This window comes from Diceros bicornis, chromosome 24 (assembly GCF_020826845.1).
Source record: "Diceros bicornis minor isolate mBicDic1 chromosome 24, mDicBic1.mat.cur, whole genome shotgun sequence".
NCBI lineage: Eukaryota > Metazoa > Chordata > Mammalia > Perissodactyla > Rhinocerotidae > Diceros > Diceros bicornis.
In genome coordinates this window covers 17780042-17794992 of record NC_080763.1, presented here as the reverse complement: position 1 = coordinate 17794992, position 14951 = coordinate 17780042, and the positions used below count along the sequence as shown (strand labels likewise).

Here is a 14951-nt window from a genome sequence, read left to right as displayed (position 1 = left end):
CTTTGAAATGCAGTGTGTATTTTACACTTACAGCACATTTCAATTTAGATACTAAATATTCACCAGAAAGATTTGATCTGTATGGAAATTTCATCAAGTTTACAGTTGAAAATGTAGATTCCACATATTGAAGTTCTTCTCAACTCTCCTAAAAGTTTTTCAATAACTAAAATGAGTGTCTGCTTTTAAATTTAAATCAATTAAAATTAAAATTAAAAATTCAGGGGGTCAGCTGAATGTGAGACCTGAAACTATAAAACTCATAGAAGAAAATATAGGCAACACACTATTTGACATTGGTCATAAAGGAATCTTTTCGGATGACATGCCTACCCAGACTAGGGAAACTAAGAAAAAATAAACAAGTGGGACTTTATCAGATTAAAAAGCTTCTACAAGACAAACGAAACCAGAATCAAGACGAACTGACAACCCACCAGCTGGGAGAGAATATTTGCAAAACATATATCTGACAAGGGGTTGATCTCCATAATATATAAAGAACTCACACAACTGAACAACAAAAAAACAAACAACCCGATCAAAAAATGGCCAGAGGAAATGAACAGACACTTCTCCAAGGAAGATATACAGATGGCCAATAGGCACATGAAAAGATGCTCAACATCACTAATCATCAGGGAAATGCAAATCAAAACAACACTAAGATACCACCTCACGCCCGCTAGAATGGCTATAATCACCAAGACAAAAAACAACAAATGTTGGAGAGGATGTGGAGAAACAGGAACCCTCATACACAGCTGGTGGGAATGCAAATTGGTGCAGCCTCTATGGAAAACGGTATGGAGATTCCTCAAAGAATTAAAAATAGAGATGCCCTATGATCCAGCCATCCCACTACTGGGAATCTATCCAACGCACCTGAAATCAACAATCCAAAGAGGCTTATGCACCCCTATGTTCATTGCAGCATTATTCACCATAGCCAAGAAGTGGAAGCAACCTAAGTGTCCCTCGACTGACGATTGGATTAAGAAAATGTGGTATATATATACAATGGAATACTACTCAGCCATAAAAAAAGACAAAATCGTCCCATTTGCAACAACATGGATGGGCCTGGAGCGTATTATGTTAAGTGAAATAAGCCAGAAAGAGAAAGACAAACACTGTATGATCTCACTCATATGTGGAATATAAACCAACACATGGACAGAGAAAACTGGACTGTGGTTACCCGGGAAGTGGGGGTGGGGGGTGGGCACAAGGGGTGAAGGGAGTCATATATGGGGTGATGGACAAACAAAAATGTACAACCCAAAATTTCACAATGTTAGAAACCATTAAAATATCAATAAAAAAAAAAAAAAATGGCCAGAGGAAATGAATAGACACTTCTCTAAAGAAGATATACAGATGGCCAATAGGCACATGAAAAGATGTTCAACATCACTAATCATCAGGGAAATGCAAATCAAAACAACACTAAGATATCACCTCACGCCCGTTAGAATGGCTATAATCACCAAGACAAAAAACAACAAATGTTGGAGAGGATGTGGAGAAACAGGAACCCTCATACACAGCTGGTGGGAATGCAAACTGGTGCAGCCTCTATGGAAAACGGTATGGAGATTCCTCAAAAAATTAAAAATAGAGATGCCCTATGATCCAGCTATCCCACTACTGGGAATCCATCCAACAAACCTGAAATCAACAATCCAAAGAGGCTTATGCACCCCTATGTTCACTGCAGCATTATTCACTATAGGCAAGAAGTGGAAGCAACCTAAGTGTCCCTCAACTGATGAATGGATCAAGAAGATGTGGTATATATATACAATGGAATACTACTCAGCCATAAAAAAAGAAAAAATCATCCCATTTGCAACAACATGGATGGACCTGGAGGGTATTATGTTAAGTGAAGTAAGCCATAAAGAGAAAGACAAACACTGTATGATCTCACTCATATATGTCATATAAAGCAACACATGGACAGAGAAAACTATTGTGGTGACCAGGGGGCAATGGGGGTGGGGGGTGGGCACAAAGGGTGAAGGGAGACATATATATGGTGATGGACAAACAAAAATGTACAAACCAAAATTTCACAATGTTAAAAACTATTAAAACATCAATAAAAAAATAATTAATTAATTAAAAAGAATAAAAAAATAAAAAATAATTCAGGAGGTCAGCCCCATGGCATAGTGGTTGAGTTCCATGCACCCCGCTTTGGCGGCCTGGGTTCGCAGGTTCAGATCCCAGGCGTGGGCCTATACCACATGTCAGCCATGCTGTGGCAGTGACCCCCATACAAAAAATAGAGGAAGACTGGCAACAGATGTTAGCTGAGGGTGAATATTCCTCAGGAAAAAAAAAAAAAAATCAGTTCCTCCTGTTGCACTGGCCACCTTTCAAGTGCTGAATAGCCACATGTAGCTGGTGACTACCGGATTGGTCAGCACAGGTCTGGACCATGCAGGGCTCCCCCTACCTGGAGGCAGATGCCAGCCTCCCATCAGGGCCCCTGTGACTGTGCTCAGGGCACCTATGACTGGCTCTTCTGAACACTCCTGCTCAGCCTGTTGTCTCACAACTGGTTTTTCTCTCTGACCAGGTCTTTTCTTAGTCCCTCTGCTTGGCTCCCCCTCAGCTTTGCCCCACACGGCTTTCAGATCTCCCAGGCTCTATGCTCTGCAGTTCCAGGGCTAGCCCACCCCACCCTGGCTCCGAGCCCCTGCCCAGGTGTGGTTCAGGGACCCAGCTTGACTGGAAGGTTGTCTGGGTGATGCTGTGTTCTCTGCCATGCAAAAAAACAGGGGTTGGCAATCTTGGGGTGCATCCAGGGGCGAACCACTTCCTTTCAGTGTTTTGGGAGCAGGCCCTTGCCATTTTCACACCTCTACAAGGTGGCACCAAGACTGTATTAGAACAGCACCATGGGCAGCCTCTGCTCTCTACCTGGCCAATCTCTTTTGGCTTGCACCTCCAAAAGGCCCTCCATAGCCTTCCCTGGTTCCTGCAGTGTGTGTGCTCTGTCCTTGGTTCCCTTTCTTCCTCTGGGCTCTTGGGTTGGTGAACTACTTGGGGTTGTGGCTCAGTCCTACCACTTCACTCCTTCAAAGCACCAGCACAGCAGACATACTAATCAATCTCACGTTCTTTCTCCTTGAGCCTCAGGCTGGGCTCTACCCCCAACCCTGGGATAATGCCTCCTACACTCCTCCACAATCCCCAGAAGCCCCGAGTGAGAGATTTCACAGGGAGTAAAAAGATGGCTTCCAAGCAAAGAATCTGATCACAGACTTGTAAGGCACCAGAAGCTAAGCCCCTGGAACTGACTGCAGACTGGGCAACTTTGGAAGGCAACATGAGTACCTTCTGGCTGTGGCATCCCAAGGCCAGACCCCTGTGAAACGAAAGACCTTGAAATGTCAGAAGCCTCCCCGGCAGTTTGTTTAAAGAAGCTAAAAGCCAGAGCTGCTGTGAGAAGATAAAGGGATGAAAATCTGAACTCTGAGAAGCAGTGTCTAAAAGGGCATGACTGACAGGGGTCTCGAATTGAGTATGTGTGACCTGAACCACAACAGCAGAGTGCCTGCAGCTTGCTGGGGCCACAGGCAGGCCTATCATACCAGTCACCTGGGCACTGGGGAAGCCACTTGAACGGCAGTGGACACAGCCTCAGACAGGCCCGGGCAGGGCCATCCACCTCCTGAATGCAGCCCCTTTCATCCACCGCCTGCCTGAAAAATAGCTATGTGGGGTCCTTGATCCTGCCAGTTCTCAGGTGCCCACCCAGGCGCAGGTGCCCACCTCCGTGTCTGAGGGGAGGCCCTTCATGCTTCAGCCTTCAGGGGTCTGCTTGTACCCAAGAGGAACCGGCGACTGGGCGCAGGAAAGGACAAGAATTCCAAATTCCCACACTGCCAGGAAACATCCTTTCCAGAGTCCCAAATGCACCTGAAGAGAACACGATGAACCAGATGAGGAAACAAAGGGGGACTTGATCAGGTACCATCACAGAGAGGAATCCTCCTTCCCACACAAAAGTCTCCCTCAGGACCCAGAGCCCTCCCCCACCCTGCCCTACTCCACTATTTCAACAAGGGCCCCATTATCTTTTGTCTTCTAAATCTCTTCAGGCACCAGCACCTTCCACTCCCCCTCACCAGCCTCACACACACACACACACACACACACACACACACACACACACACACGCGACATACAAGTACCTCACTGATCTCACATTATAAGGAAAGGAAGCGTTCCAGCCATAGAATATTTTTCAAAGAACTTAGGTTTACCTCTTTAAGAACCAACACTTTAACTAATATAGTTGATCACATTACTGGAAAATTTTCTGAACTGAATGACATAGTTTCCTGACGTACCAAGCCCAGACACTGAATGTAATTTATCACTTCCTGATGACTCAGGGACATGTTTCTGAGCCCATCTTTACCTCGGCCTACAAGGGCTAATGATCTGGACTTCCACCTTGCGCCACTTTTACCCTTGCTTAGGTTGCCCCAGCCAAGTGCACCGAGCACACACCCTGCAGAGATGGTGCCCTGGGCCTTGGCTGTCTGGAATACTCTCTCCCTAGATGGTTGCATGGCTCACTCCTTTCATTCATGCCACAGTTTAAACACCATCTTATCTGAGAGGCCTTTCCTGGCCATCCTTCTCTCCCCTTTTGCTGCTTTATTTTATTTTCGTAGCATTTGCCACCACCTAATATGTTGCATATTTATCTGTTTATGGTCTGTCTCCCCCACTAGGAAGTGAGCTCCACGAAAGCAAGGACTTTAGCTGTTTTGTTATTTCCAGAACCTTTAACAGTCCTGGTACACAGTAGGCGTTCAGTAAATAATTGAAAGCAAATGAATAAATGATGCCTTCAGCACTTCTGACCAGTGTGTGCATGTGGGAAGGGGCTGCTCCAACCTCACATGGCCCTTTCTGGTTGGTCCTTTGCTGTCAGTTGTCACTTCTCAGTGTTATCAGCAGCTCCTCGCAAGTCCTTCGCCTTGCTTCCTCTAATCTGTATGTTCGGAACCTAGGAAAAGCTGAAGGTTGCCAGGAGATGGCCAACCTTAAACTGATGAATTCCTTAAACTGATTTTTACAATGTTAATTTCCAGGCTCTGGCCTAAGGGCAATTCCATGCCTGTCTTCTGAGTCAAGTCCAAGGGCGTGTGACTACAATTCTCTGCTCAGGGGTCTTTGTAGTGTCTTTCTGGTGCTCCCAGGTTGTTGAGATGTCTGAAGTCCTCCCATAGACACTCCTATATGTGTGTCTGTGTGCATCCCCAGACATACTCACGAGTACCTTAGACTTCTAGGTCAGCAGAAGGGGAGTTGCGTAGCTCCGTCAGACAGCATTTCAAGAGAAGAGAACAGGGAGGGGGTAGGTCCAGTTTATTCCTTATGAGAATTTAAAGGTTTCACGCTCGTCTGAACACAAGTGGTCTGGGTCATCATACACCTTACCCTCCGGCCTTATTCTCCTTAATCCAAGCCCTACAGACCTTGAGCCCTCGCTTGTGGCCACCTCACTTTTGCAGGAGCAGGCCAACAAAGTCAAAGACGGTTTGAGCTGAGAGGGATCTCAGGGATCCTGCAGTTCAACCCTTGTCTGACAGATGAGAAAACTAAGGCCCAGAGAGTGGAAGTGACTCATCTAAGGAAACACAGCCCCTTGGGGGCAGCGCTGAGCCTAGAAACTGGATAAGTTGGCTTTCATTCCACATTCTCTCTCCATCCCCTCATACCCTCACCCCTGGCAGCTGACGTCTGTTTCCATCCTGGACCACTCCGTTTTGCCTGGTCCTGGCCCAGCTAGGTCCCAGGGGAACCCCATAATGGCAGGTCTCACAACTCTGAGCACGTTAAGAGGTGTCACCCCCGCTCTGAGCTCTGAGACAACGGTGTCCCTGGTCTACACTGAGCCACACTTCATGGAATGGCAGGAAAGAGGCAATTTTGCCCTTAAGCTAAACTTGAAGCTCTTTCTAATGGGTCCAGAAAAGTGGAAAGGCCATACCTGGGGCAGAGTCACCTCAATGACTCTCCAAATGTGGCCTGAGCCTTATCTTGCATACAGAGTATACGCAGAGAGGCTCTTCCATTTGCCCCCTCTTCCCCAAAATACTCCCAGCCCGCCACTCCTACCTGTTCTGAAATGTTCACAAAAGTCCTCCAGGTGGCCATACTGTCTCTAGCAGATACTGTTAAAGGGTGCGGCAGAAATTCAGGGAGTAGGGGAGACAGGCAGGCCTGGGCTTTGGCCTCCTCCAAAAACACACAGCTCAGGTTCACTGCCAGCCGGCACCGCCCTGGGAAGCCATGGGCAGGGCCCTGGGAGACAAGACAGGCCACCTGTAAACTCTGCCCAGGCTGGATTGGGGAAACAGAAGAAGGGGCAGATGGGAAGGTCAGACTCAAGGGGCCTCAGTCGGGGAGGAAAACCTTTGTGGGTCTCACTCTGAAGAGCAGGAAAGATCCTCAAGACCAGCGCTTCCTACTTTGCGGCTTTGCCTCTGACCAGCCTTGGCCCCCTCTCCTTCCTTGCTTGGCAGCTCCAAAGGAACAGGGAGGGGACAGCACAGCAGCGGTTATGGGTTTCTTTTAGTCACCTCCTCCCTGGCCGTGGTGTGTTCAGCTAGCCCTGCTTCCCAGGGCGCCAGGTCTCTTGCGGTGCAATAATTGGACCCTGTTTCAAACTGTTTCAGAGCTGCCTGACATTCTAGGAGACAGTCAGGACAATGAGCCTTTTTTCTCCCCCTCCACTGCTGTTGGAAGGAAGCACTGACCTGCTGACAGGGAGCGTGAAGAGAAACCCTGGTCGGCCTTTGGGCCATTCCAATGATGGACGGTTCAGTGAGAAAGTTTTCCTTCTGGTGAAAGAAATCTCTCTCCCTGCAACTTTGATCCACTGGCCCCAGTTCTATTCCCTGGAACCCTACAGAATGATTCAAATAAGTCTTTTCTGTTGGCTCAATGCTAAGCATTGATGGAGGATTCAGAAGTTTGAGACATGGTGAACAAATTTACTCTTTAATTGAGGAGTCAAAGGTGATTTTATTCAGTCATTGATTATTTTTTTAAATAATTACCTTGATTGGCTTTATCATTATAATGTTAATAGATGTTTATTATAGAAAATGCTAGAAAAAGCCAAAAGATGGAAGGGGGATTACCCATAATCCTACTTCCCTACTGCTAACATTTTGTTCTGTATGGTTTTTGCACTTTTTTCCCCAACAAATGTTTATGGAGTGAATACAAAGCATGGTGCTGATCTAGGTGCCCCCGGAAAGACGGCTGATGCATCAGACTTGGATCTTGCCCTGAAGATGCTTTAAGAAAAGAAGACACAAGTATGGGCTTCAGAGGCAGAAACACCTGGTTTTGGGCCGGCCCCATGGCTTAGCGGTTAAGTGCGCACGCTCCACTGCTGGCGGCCCGGGTTCGGATCCCGGGCACGCACCGACGCACCGCTTCTCCGGCCATGCTGAGGCCGCGTCCCACATACAGCAACTAGAAGGATGTGCAGCTATGATGTACAACTATCTACTGGGGCTTTGGGGGAAAAAAATAAATTAAAAAAAAAAAAAAGAAACACCTGGTTTCAAAGGCGCTTACTAGTTGCCAGATCACGGGTAGGTCACTGAATCTCCCTCAGCCTCAGTGTACTTGTGTTAACTGAACCTGATAATGGCCCCTACCTCACTAGGCTGTTGAGCAGATTCAAAGTTAAAGCTGGTGAAACACCTAACACGGCATGGAAGTGTCCAATGAATGCAGCCACCAGAAATACAACACAGAGGTGACAGTGATGACAGAGGCTAGATGGGCACAGATCAAAGACCATAAGTGTTCAGAGGAGAGAGACTAAGCCACTGGGAACCATGTCCAGAGCGGGCTATACACATCTGTGACCGCACCAAGCACGTTGTCTGATTTAATGAACCAACCACTGCCCGGGTATAACCACCGTTGACTCTTGTCTGAAAGCTCTGCCTGCTGCTCCTCTCCAGAAGCCTTGGGTCTCCTGTCTGTTTAGCCTCCTTGTGTTTTTGTCCTCCTGTTCATGGGGAAGGTGTTTCAGTCTCCTCAAGAAGCGGACAGGTAATAAATCTTCAATCTTCTAACCGTAATGAACTGCTCGGCTTCAGGCTCACCTCTGACCCCAGGGCGGTTTCCTCTATTGCAGCCAGACCATCCCCGGGCAATTGGCCCAGGCTTGCCTGTTAACATCCCCCCACATCTACCTAAATGACGCCTCCAGACCCAAGGGCTTCCTCTGCTCACAGAGCCAAGAGACACTGCCACCAGAGAAGAAAGCCAGGCCCACCGTCTTGGAGCAGCCAGTGGGGGAAATGAAGGGCCCATCAGGAGAATGAGCAGCACCCTACAACGAGTGCTATGCCTTTGGGGCTGTGGCCTCCAGGGAGGTGACTCTTGGGCTGTGAGGGTCCACCAGTCTTGGTGCTCCTGTGCTGTCCCCAAGTCCTACACACAGGTTCCAACATGACCCAGGATCAGACCCCAGTGACGGGAAATCAGGCTCTTTCAATCGAACATTTTGGCAAAGGGAATTGTGGGTGTTTGTGCTCCTCCCTCCCCACCCTCTTTCTTGTGTGCAGCACCTAGACAAATTAAATATAAAATCATTTTCTGTCATTTAGGCAAATCGTATTCCCACAGTTCCAAAATGCACACCTTATAAATAAAATATAAATTCATCCAGATCTGATAGAAGCCTCTGCTCTCAGAGAACAGCGCTGGAAAAGCCGTCATCTGTGTTCCCCCTGCCAGATAAGTGGGATCCCTGCGAGGCCTTGGGGTTCCTGCCAGACCTTCTCCTGCTTGTGGAGGGCCGTGGCCCTCCACAAGCAACGAACCATGATGCCGTCCAGGAGAACTCCCTTAAAGCCGTGCATTCACTTCTAGAAATGAAGCTACCATCAGCTTATCTAAGGATCAACAAACCTTACAAATCGTTTAACCAAAACTTAACAGATAAAATAACCAAGGTCCAGATATGTCCGTATTTTGTCCATGGTCACTCAGCAGTATCCGATTGTAGGATAAGAAAACTCCAGTTTAGGAAAACTCTAGCCTAAAACTTGCATGGTTCCAAATAGGAGATGTTGCAAATGAGTACAACTATGCTGAAAATACTCATAATGCATAGTCTTTTAAAAATATGTCTATAAAGTGAAATTCTGTGTAACACCTTAGCATCCCACCCATGCCTCTTAGAGAATTAGCATGTGGAAACCCTGGGTACCAAACCAATCACAAATGATCTTTCTGACTGTGAGGCCTGAAGACTGAAGGCCAGCCGTGTCTGCTCCACTTCCTGCTTCAGCTGCGTCCAGTGCCAGTGTGCATTGATGTAATTCAAGTGGATGTCCCCAAATCCACTGCCTTGCCCATAAAGTACAGCATGGAAAAATCACAAACCCTGCCACATTGTAAGCAGCCATTTAGGGATGGAGTCAGCATCTCCCTTTAGTTTTACAGATTCCATGACCAATTCTTCACATGAAAATTTGTGACACATGGGCTGACAGCAGGACAGAATATTAAAAATCAGGACCTCCCTGAGAAATCTGGGCCATACGGTTGCCATGCCGACACCCCACAATGCCAAATAAGCACCTCCAAGGTCCAGAAGCAACTTGGCTGGCTTCAAATAGCCCCGACATTGTGAAGGCAGGACTGCCTCCTGGCCCAGGCGCTTATGCAGACCCTCCCTTTTCCAGCTCAGCTCTCTGATTCCCCAGGGGAGTGATGATGACGCTTGTCTGAATTTTCTCAGCCTCTGTCAGCAGGGCTGGCCACATCATTCCCCAAGAATCCGAAAATCCACATGCAGTGTCCTGGCCCAACTAGACAGAGCCACGTTTTGGAATGGCAAGAAGGCCAGTGAGAGGTGAACCACAGATTTCAGGGAGAAAGCAAATCCTCAGCTGCACCTGCCCCTTTTAAGTTGAACAAAGGGTTCAACCCCCAGTGCACTTCCCTATCTCCTTAGTTATGGTCAGGTTGGAGCTGGGAATAAATTTTAGGGGGATATGAAGCTTGGACCATTGACTGCTCCCAGAGATGAACAGAAATCCTACTTCACTCATCTAACAAGTACTTAGTAAGTCTTGCTGTGTGCATCAATGTGGGGCAAGAAGCTTCCTGCACAGTCCCTGGGTGACAGCTTACATTCAGCGAGGACACAGGGCAGGTGGCTGAGAGTCCACTGAAGTGAAATACCTCGGAAGATAGGGACACAGTGCAAGGTAGTGGCAAAGGCGGTGTGTGACTGGGTCCACTGCCCGCAGAACAGACACCCACGACTGAAGCTTAGGAACAGAGAGGGAGCTGGCTATGCCCCTCAGTGGCCAGACAAGGCTCTGTGGCTCACTCCCCAGAAACTTCCACTCTCCCTCTCTTCCTGCACTTCCACTCCCTGGCTCCCAGGGATCTATCTCCCCAATACTCCTTCACACTTTAAACCTGGCTTCCAGTTCACAGCCCACTTCTAATCTGCAGCAAGTCAAACCCCATAGGAACAAGGAGAGGGCCAGAGAATGTTCAAAAACGAGTGCCGCATGCCTCCAGCAGTGCCCCCCACACCATTCCGGGGCTCTCAGTCTGAGTGGCCTTCCCAGCTGGTCTCAGAAGGCACTGGAGAGGTCCAAGAGTAAGGTCAGGATTCTGAAGCAGAGGCAAATGGAATGAGACCCAGCTCGACTCTGAGCAGCAGGTTCCCTGTGCTCTCTTCCCTTCAGTCCCCTCTTTTCTCCCCTCCTCCTCTTCTTCCACCTCAGACCCTCCTCCCATCAGTCACCACAGGGAAGGACAGAACATCTGATCAGGCGCTTCTCCCCTGCCTCCTCAGGCCCGCGACCCTGAGACCAGGGCTGGCCCTCTCAGAGTGTAAGAATGGGGCAGCTTGGACGAGTCCAGGGTGTGGAAGCTCCCTGGAGGGAGCTACTGGTTTGTCCAGTTCCCGACTTCAATCTGTCAGTCCACCCAGACCCCAACACTCTAGGGTCTTTACACAGGAGGCTTTTTCCTCAGCAGCCTTGCTCTCTAAACATCCACAAGTGCTTTGGAAACAGTGTCTTAGTGACAGGGACCCTCAGCCCAGAAAGGAACACCCCACCTGATCAGGCTCACCCCCAGAGATTTCAATCAGAGGGGGATCTGGGAATTGGGGGAGGGGGCTGTAGGAAAACCCACAAACCCCAAGGTCTCCTCAGGCAGAGGTGGGAAATGTGGTCGCTTGGCAGGGGATTTTCACTTCTTCCTGGGTGGGTGACAAGACACGGAATCTGGGGCAGGATGGGAATATGAGAGCACTTTCACACCGACGCCGCCCCCTCCCCACCATATTCCTGGGGCTCAGCCACCTTGGCGCAAAAACCATCTGATTCTACCGCACTCAGGCCTTCGTTCGCCCTCCTGACCCCGCACCTCCCCAGGAGCTCCTCACTCCTCCCTCCCCAGGCCCAGATCTTTTCACTTCAGAATGGCCACCCTGCTGCACGCCCCCATCCCCGGCCCCACACTTTGCTCTCCCTCCTCCTGGTCCTCGTCCGGCCGGGCTGCCCCCGCTCAGCAGTTCGTCCCGAGGGTCGCCCAGGGCTCTCGCCCGGTGCCCACCCCGGTCGCAGGAACGTGGCCCGCCGAAGCGCGCCTCTCGGCGGCTCCCGGAGCCTCCTGCCTCAACAGGTGCCCCTACCACACGAAGATGTCACCCGGGGGCCGGGCGGAGGCTGCGACAGGAACGCCCCCTGCAGGGCGGCGGGGGCTCCGCACACCCCAGCCCGGGTCCCCGGAGCGCCTAAGGCCCCCGCAGCTCCGCCGAGGGCCCCGCCGGGCTCCGCCGCCTTTGTTTCCTCTCTCGCGTTGACGTCGCGGGGCTGACCTCGTGAGAGGGAATCTCTGAGTCCGAGAAAAGACACTGTCCACTCACTCGTCATGATGGACCCTAGCGTTGTGGTGAGGGGCGCGTACAGGACGAAACCTTTCCCCGACCCAGAGAACCCCGGGAGGTGTTAGTGGGGAGTCCTCCGTGCCAAAGAAGCAGGTTCAAGTTGACCCTGGCTGAGAAGTGGACGCAAAGCTGGGCCCAGCCTCTAGCGACCCTGCCTTACCCGGAGCCCCTACCCCACGTCCTTTGCCCCCAAGAGGCTGGAGTGGGGGTGCGCACGGCCACCTACACGCTCAGCAGCGCGCGGTTCCCATTGCCTGCTTGCTGCGCGCAAGGTCCAGCCGCCTTCCGGGGCGGGCGAGGCGCGGGCAGTCCCCGGCCCCCTGGCCGGCGGCGCAGTGCCGAGAGAGCCGCCACGTTCCCAGTCGCGCGCGCACGCCGGGCCCACCAAACTTGCAGCACTTTCTCCCAGCCCCCACCCGCTGTCACCCTCCCTCCATCCATGCGCCCCGGCCTCGCTAGCCCGACGGAGGTTGCCATAACAACGGGCAGGAATGCTCCAACATATACAAAGCCAGCAGGGCGCCGCGGGCACGCAGCCCCGGCCGGGCCCCGCGCCCTCTGCAGCCGCGTGGGGCTACGATGCGCGCCGCGGCTCCCGGGCCGGCCGCCCGGCGCGCAGGGCGTACTCACAATGAGCGGGATGGTGCGGTCCTCGCGGAGCTGCTCCGGCCTCCCGCCGGCCCTCTGTGCGCCCCGGCCGCCGGAGGATGCTGCGTGGGCTCGGTTGTCCTGCCATAAGTAGTAGAAAGTGCCCAGGATCCAGGCTACAGTCAGGATGGCGATGGCATTGGCGCGGATCTTCCTCATGGTGGGCGGGCGGGCGCCCCGAGTGGGGGCCCGGACCGGCGTGCTCTCCGGGCCGGGGCGGGGGCGCTTGCAGCCCCAGCTGTTTGTTTTCGCTCGCGCCTGGCTGCTCAGTCCTGCAGAGCAGAAAAAGGAGAGAGGTGGGGGGTTGGGGGGGGTGATAGGGAGAGACAGGAGCGTGGAGCGATCCTCACGGTCCTAATGCCCTTCAGCCCCGAGCGCGCGCATCCCCCGGGCGCCCATTCATTCGCGCGCAGAGCCCGCCCGGCGCTCCAGCCCCCGCCGGCAGCCCGGGCCGCTGCGCACCCGGAGAGGAGCGCGGCGGGTGCAAAGCCGCGCCGGAGGAAGGCCCGGCGAGGCAGACGCCCGCGGCGGAATGGCGACGGGCCAGAGCGAGTCTCCGCTCCCACCGCTCGGCGACCGAGCGCCCGGCGGCTGCCCCCGCGTGGCCCTGGTCGGTCCCGCCTACCTCCACCCACCCCCTGACCGAGCGGCCCTGAGTCACCGGCTGGAGATGCGCGACCCGGCCAGGGCCAGCGCCGCGGAGCTGCAGTTCTGGGCTGCACTCTGAACTGCGCTCTGGCGCCGGGTTTAAGGTGTGTTCGGCGAGTCCTTGGGAAGGGACGGCTGGGTGGGAGCAGAGTCTTGAGTTTGCACCGGAATCCTCCGCAGCCTAGGATTCCGAGCCGCCCGAGGGCCCGCCCCGAGGAGGGATTGGAAGCTGGTGCATTTGACATTCGAAGAGAGTGAAGGGGGAGCGACGCTGCTTCACAGCCAGTGAAAGGAGAAAGGGGGCACAACCACCCCACATCTTCCATTGGCCTGGGGCTCCCAGCTTTCATGATGCTTCCCTGTACCCCGCCTCATTGGCCCCTGGACAACCCTGAGGTATCATCATAACCATTTCATCGGGAAGAAGGGAGGCCAGAGAGGCTGGAAGATTCGCCCAAGGCCACACGACTAATTAGTGGGCAGAGCCCAGTCTAGAAGCCCTCTCTCCATCCGACACTTTCGACAAAGTGCAAAACACGGTGGTGAGAGACACGGACACAGAAATCGTTGAGATTCTGCCCCAGCCCTGGAGGCGTTGAGAATCTGGTGTGAACCACTCTCACTCCCAGCAGAAGGCAAGGTGGGCTAAATTAGTTCTAGGAGACCAGCACAGGGTCAGGCACAGAGCAAACCCTCAACGAATAGATGTTAAATAAACCAAGCAGGGATGGCAGAGGAAGAAATAACGTATTGCAAGGTGCTCTTAGGGAAGGTTTCTCACAGAGGGTGGATAAATCCTTCGAATAAATTCTTAAGAGGCAGGGAAGGGCAGGGCAGAGTATCGGCTGCATGAATAGCCAGAGCGAAGGTCCAGAGGATGGAAATATGTACTTGATGTTCAAGGAAGAGAGCTGCCTGTATTGCTGGGGCCCAGGATGCTGGGAAGGACTTGGTGGCAGTTGAGGTTGGCCAGGCTGGGTGAGTCTGGACTCAGGAGGCCCTTGAATCCCAGGGACCTGCCAGAGTTGGCAGGGAGTTTGCTGCCTGCTGGTGCTGCTGGACACTGGCTCAAATGAAGGCCCACATACGGTCCCAGCCTGTAAAAGAAGGTGCCTCAGGTATCTGGCAAATGATGAGTCATAGCTCATGCCTTCACCCAACCCCCATCAGCACCACTCATTTCCCCCGTTTCTCCAGCACTCAGGACCCAACCACACATATAATTGATGCTCAGTACATTTCTATTGGAGGGAAGTGAAATGAAGAAAGAAAACTTTAAGGGTTTTTTTTTTCCTTTTTGAGGAAGATTAGCCCTGAGCTAACATCTGTGCCAGTCTTCCTCTATTTTGTATGTGGGTCGCTGCCACAGCATGGCTTGAAGGGCAGCATAGGTCTGTGCCCAGGATCCGAACCCTCTAAACCCACAAACCTGTGAACCTGGGCCGCCAAAGCAGAGCACCTGGAACTTTAACCACTATGCCATGGGGCCGGCCCCTCCTTTTTGCTTTTTGCTGCAGAAAGGCCATCATGGCAATTGCAATACCCTCTTCCTCCCACAGAAGACTAACCACGGGGACACCTAGACAAGTCCAAAAATGGCCCGACCAAGAAGGTGGCCCTAGAAAGAAGGGAATGTGCACAAGAGGGTCTCATAGCTCACTGTCTGAGCTGT

At 51.9% G+C, this 14951-nt stretch overlaps 1 protein-coding gene across 1 annotated transcript in view; it reads right to left on the bottom strand.

Annotated features, from left to right (window-relative positions):
* The window catches only part of GALNT16 (polypeptide N-acetylgalactosaminyltransferase 16), an 89388-nt gene extending 75942 nt beyond the window's left edge, over positions 1-13446 (bottom strand). Inside the window, exons 1-2 of the mRNA XM_058567201.1 lie at positions 13293-13446; positions 12614-12903 (exon numbers count right to left, since the gene is read on the bottom strand). Coding sequence (XP_058423184.1) covers positions 12614-12790 — 177 coding nt within the window. The 5' untranslated portion in view covers positions 12791-12903; positions 13293-13446. The remainder of the gene's footprint in view (positions 1-12613; positions 12904-13292) is intronic.
* Positions 13447-14951: the final 1505 nt, after the last annotated feature.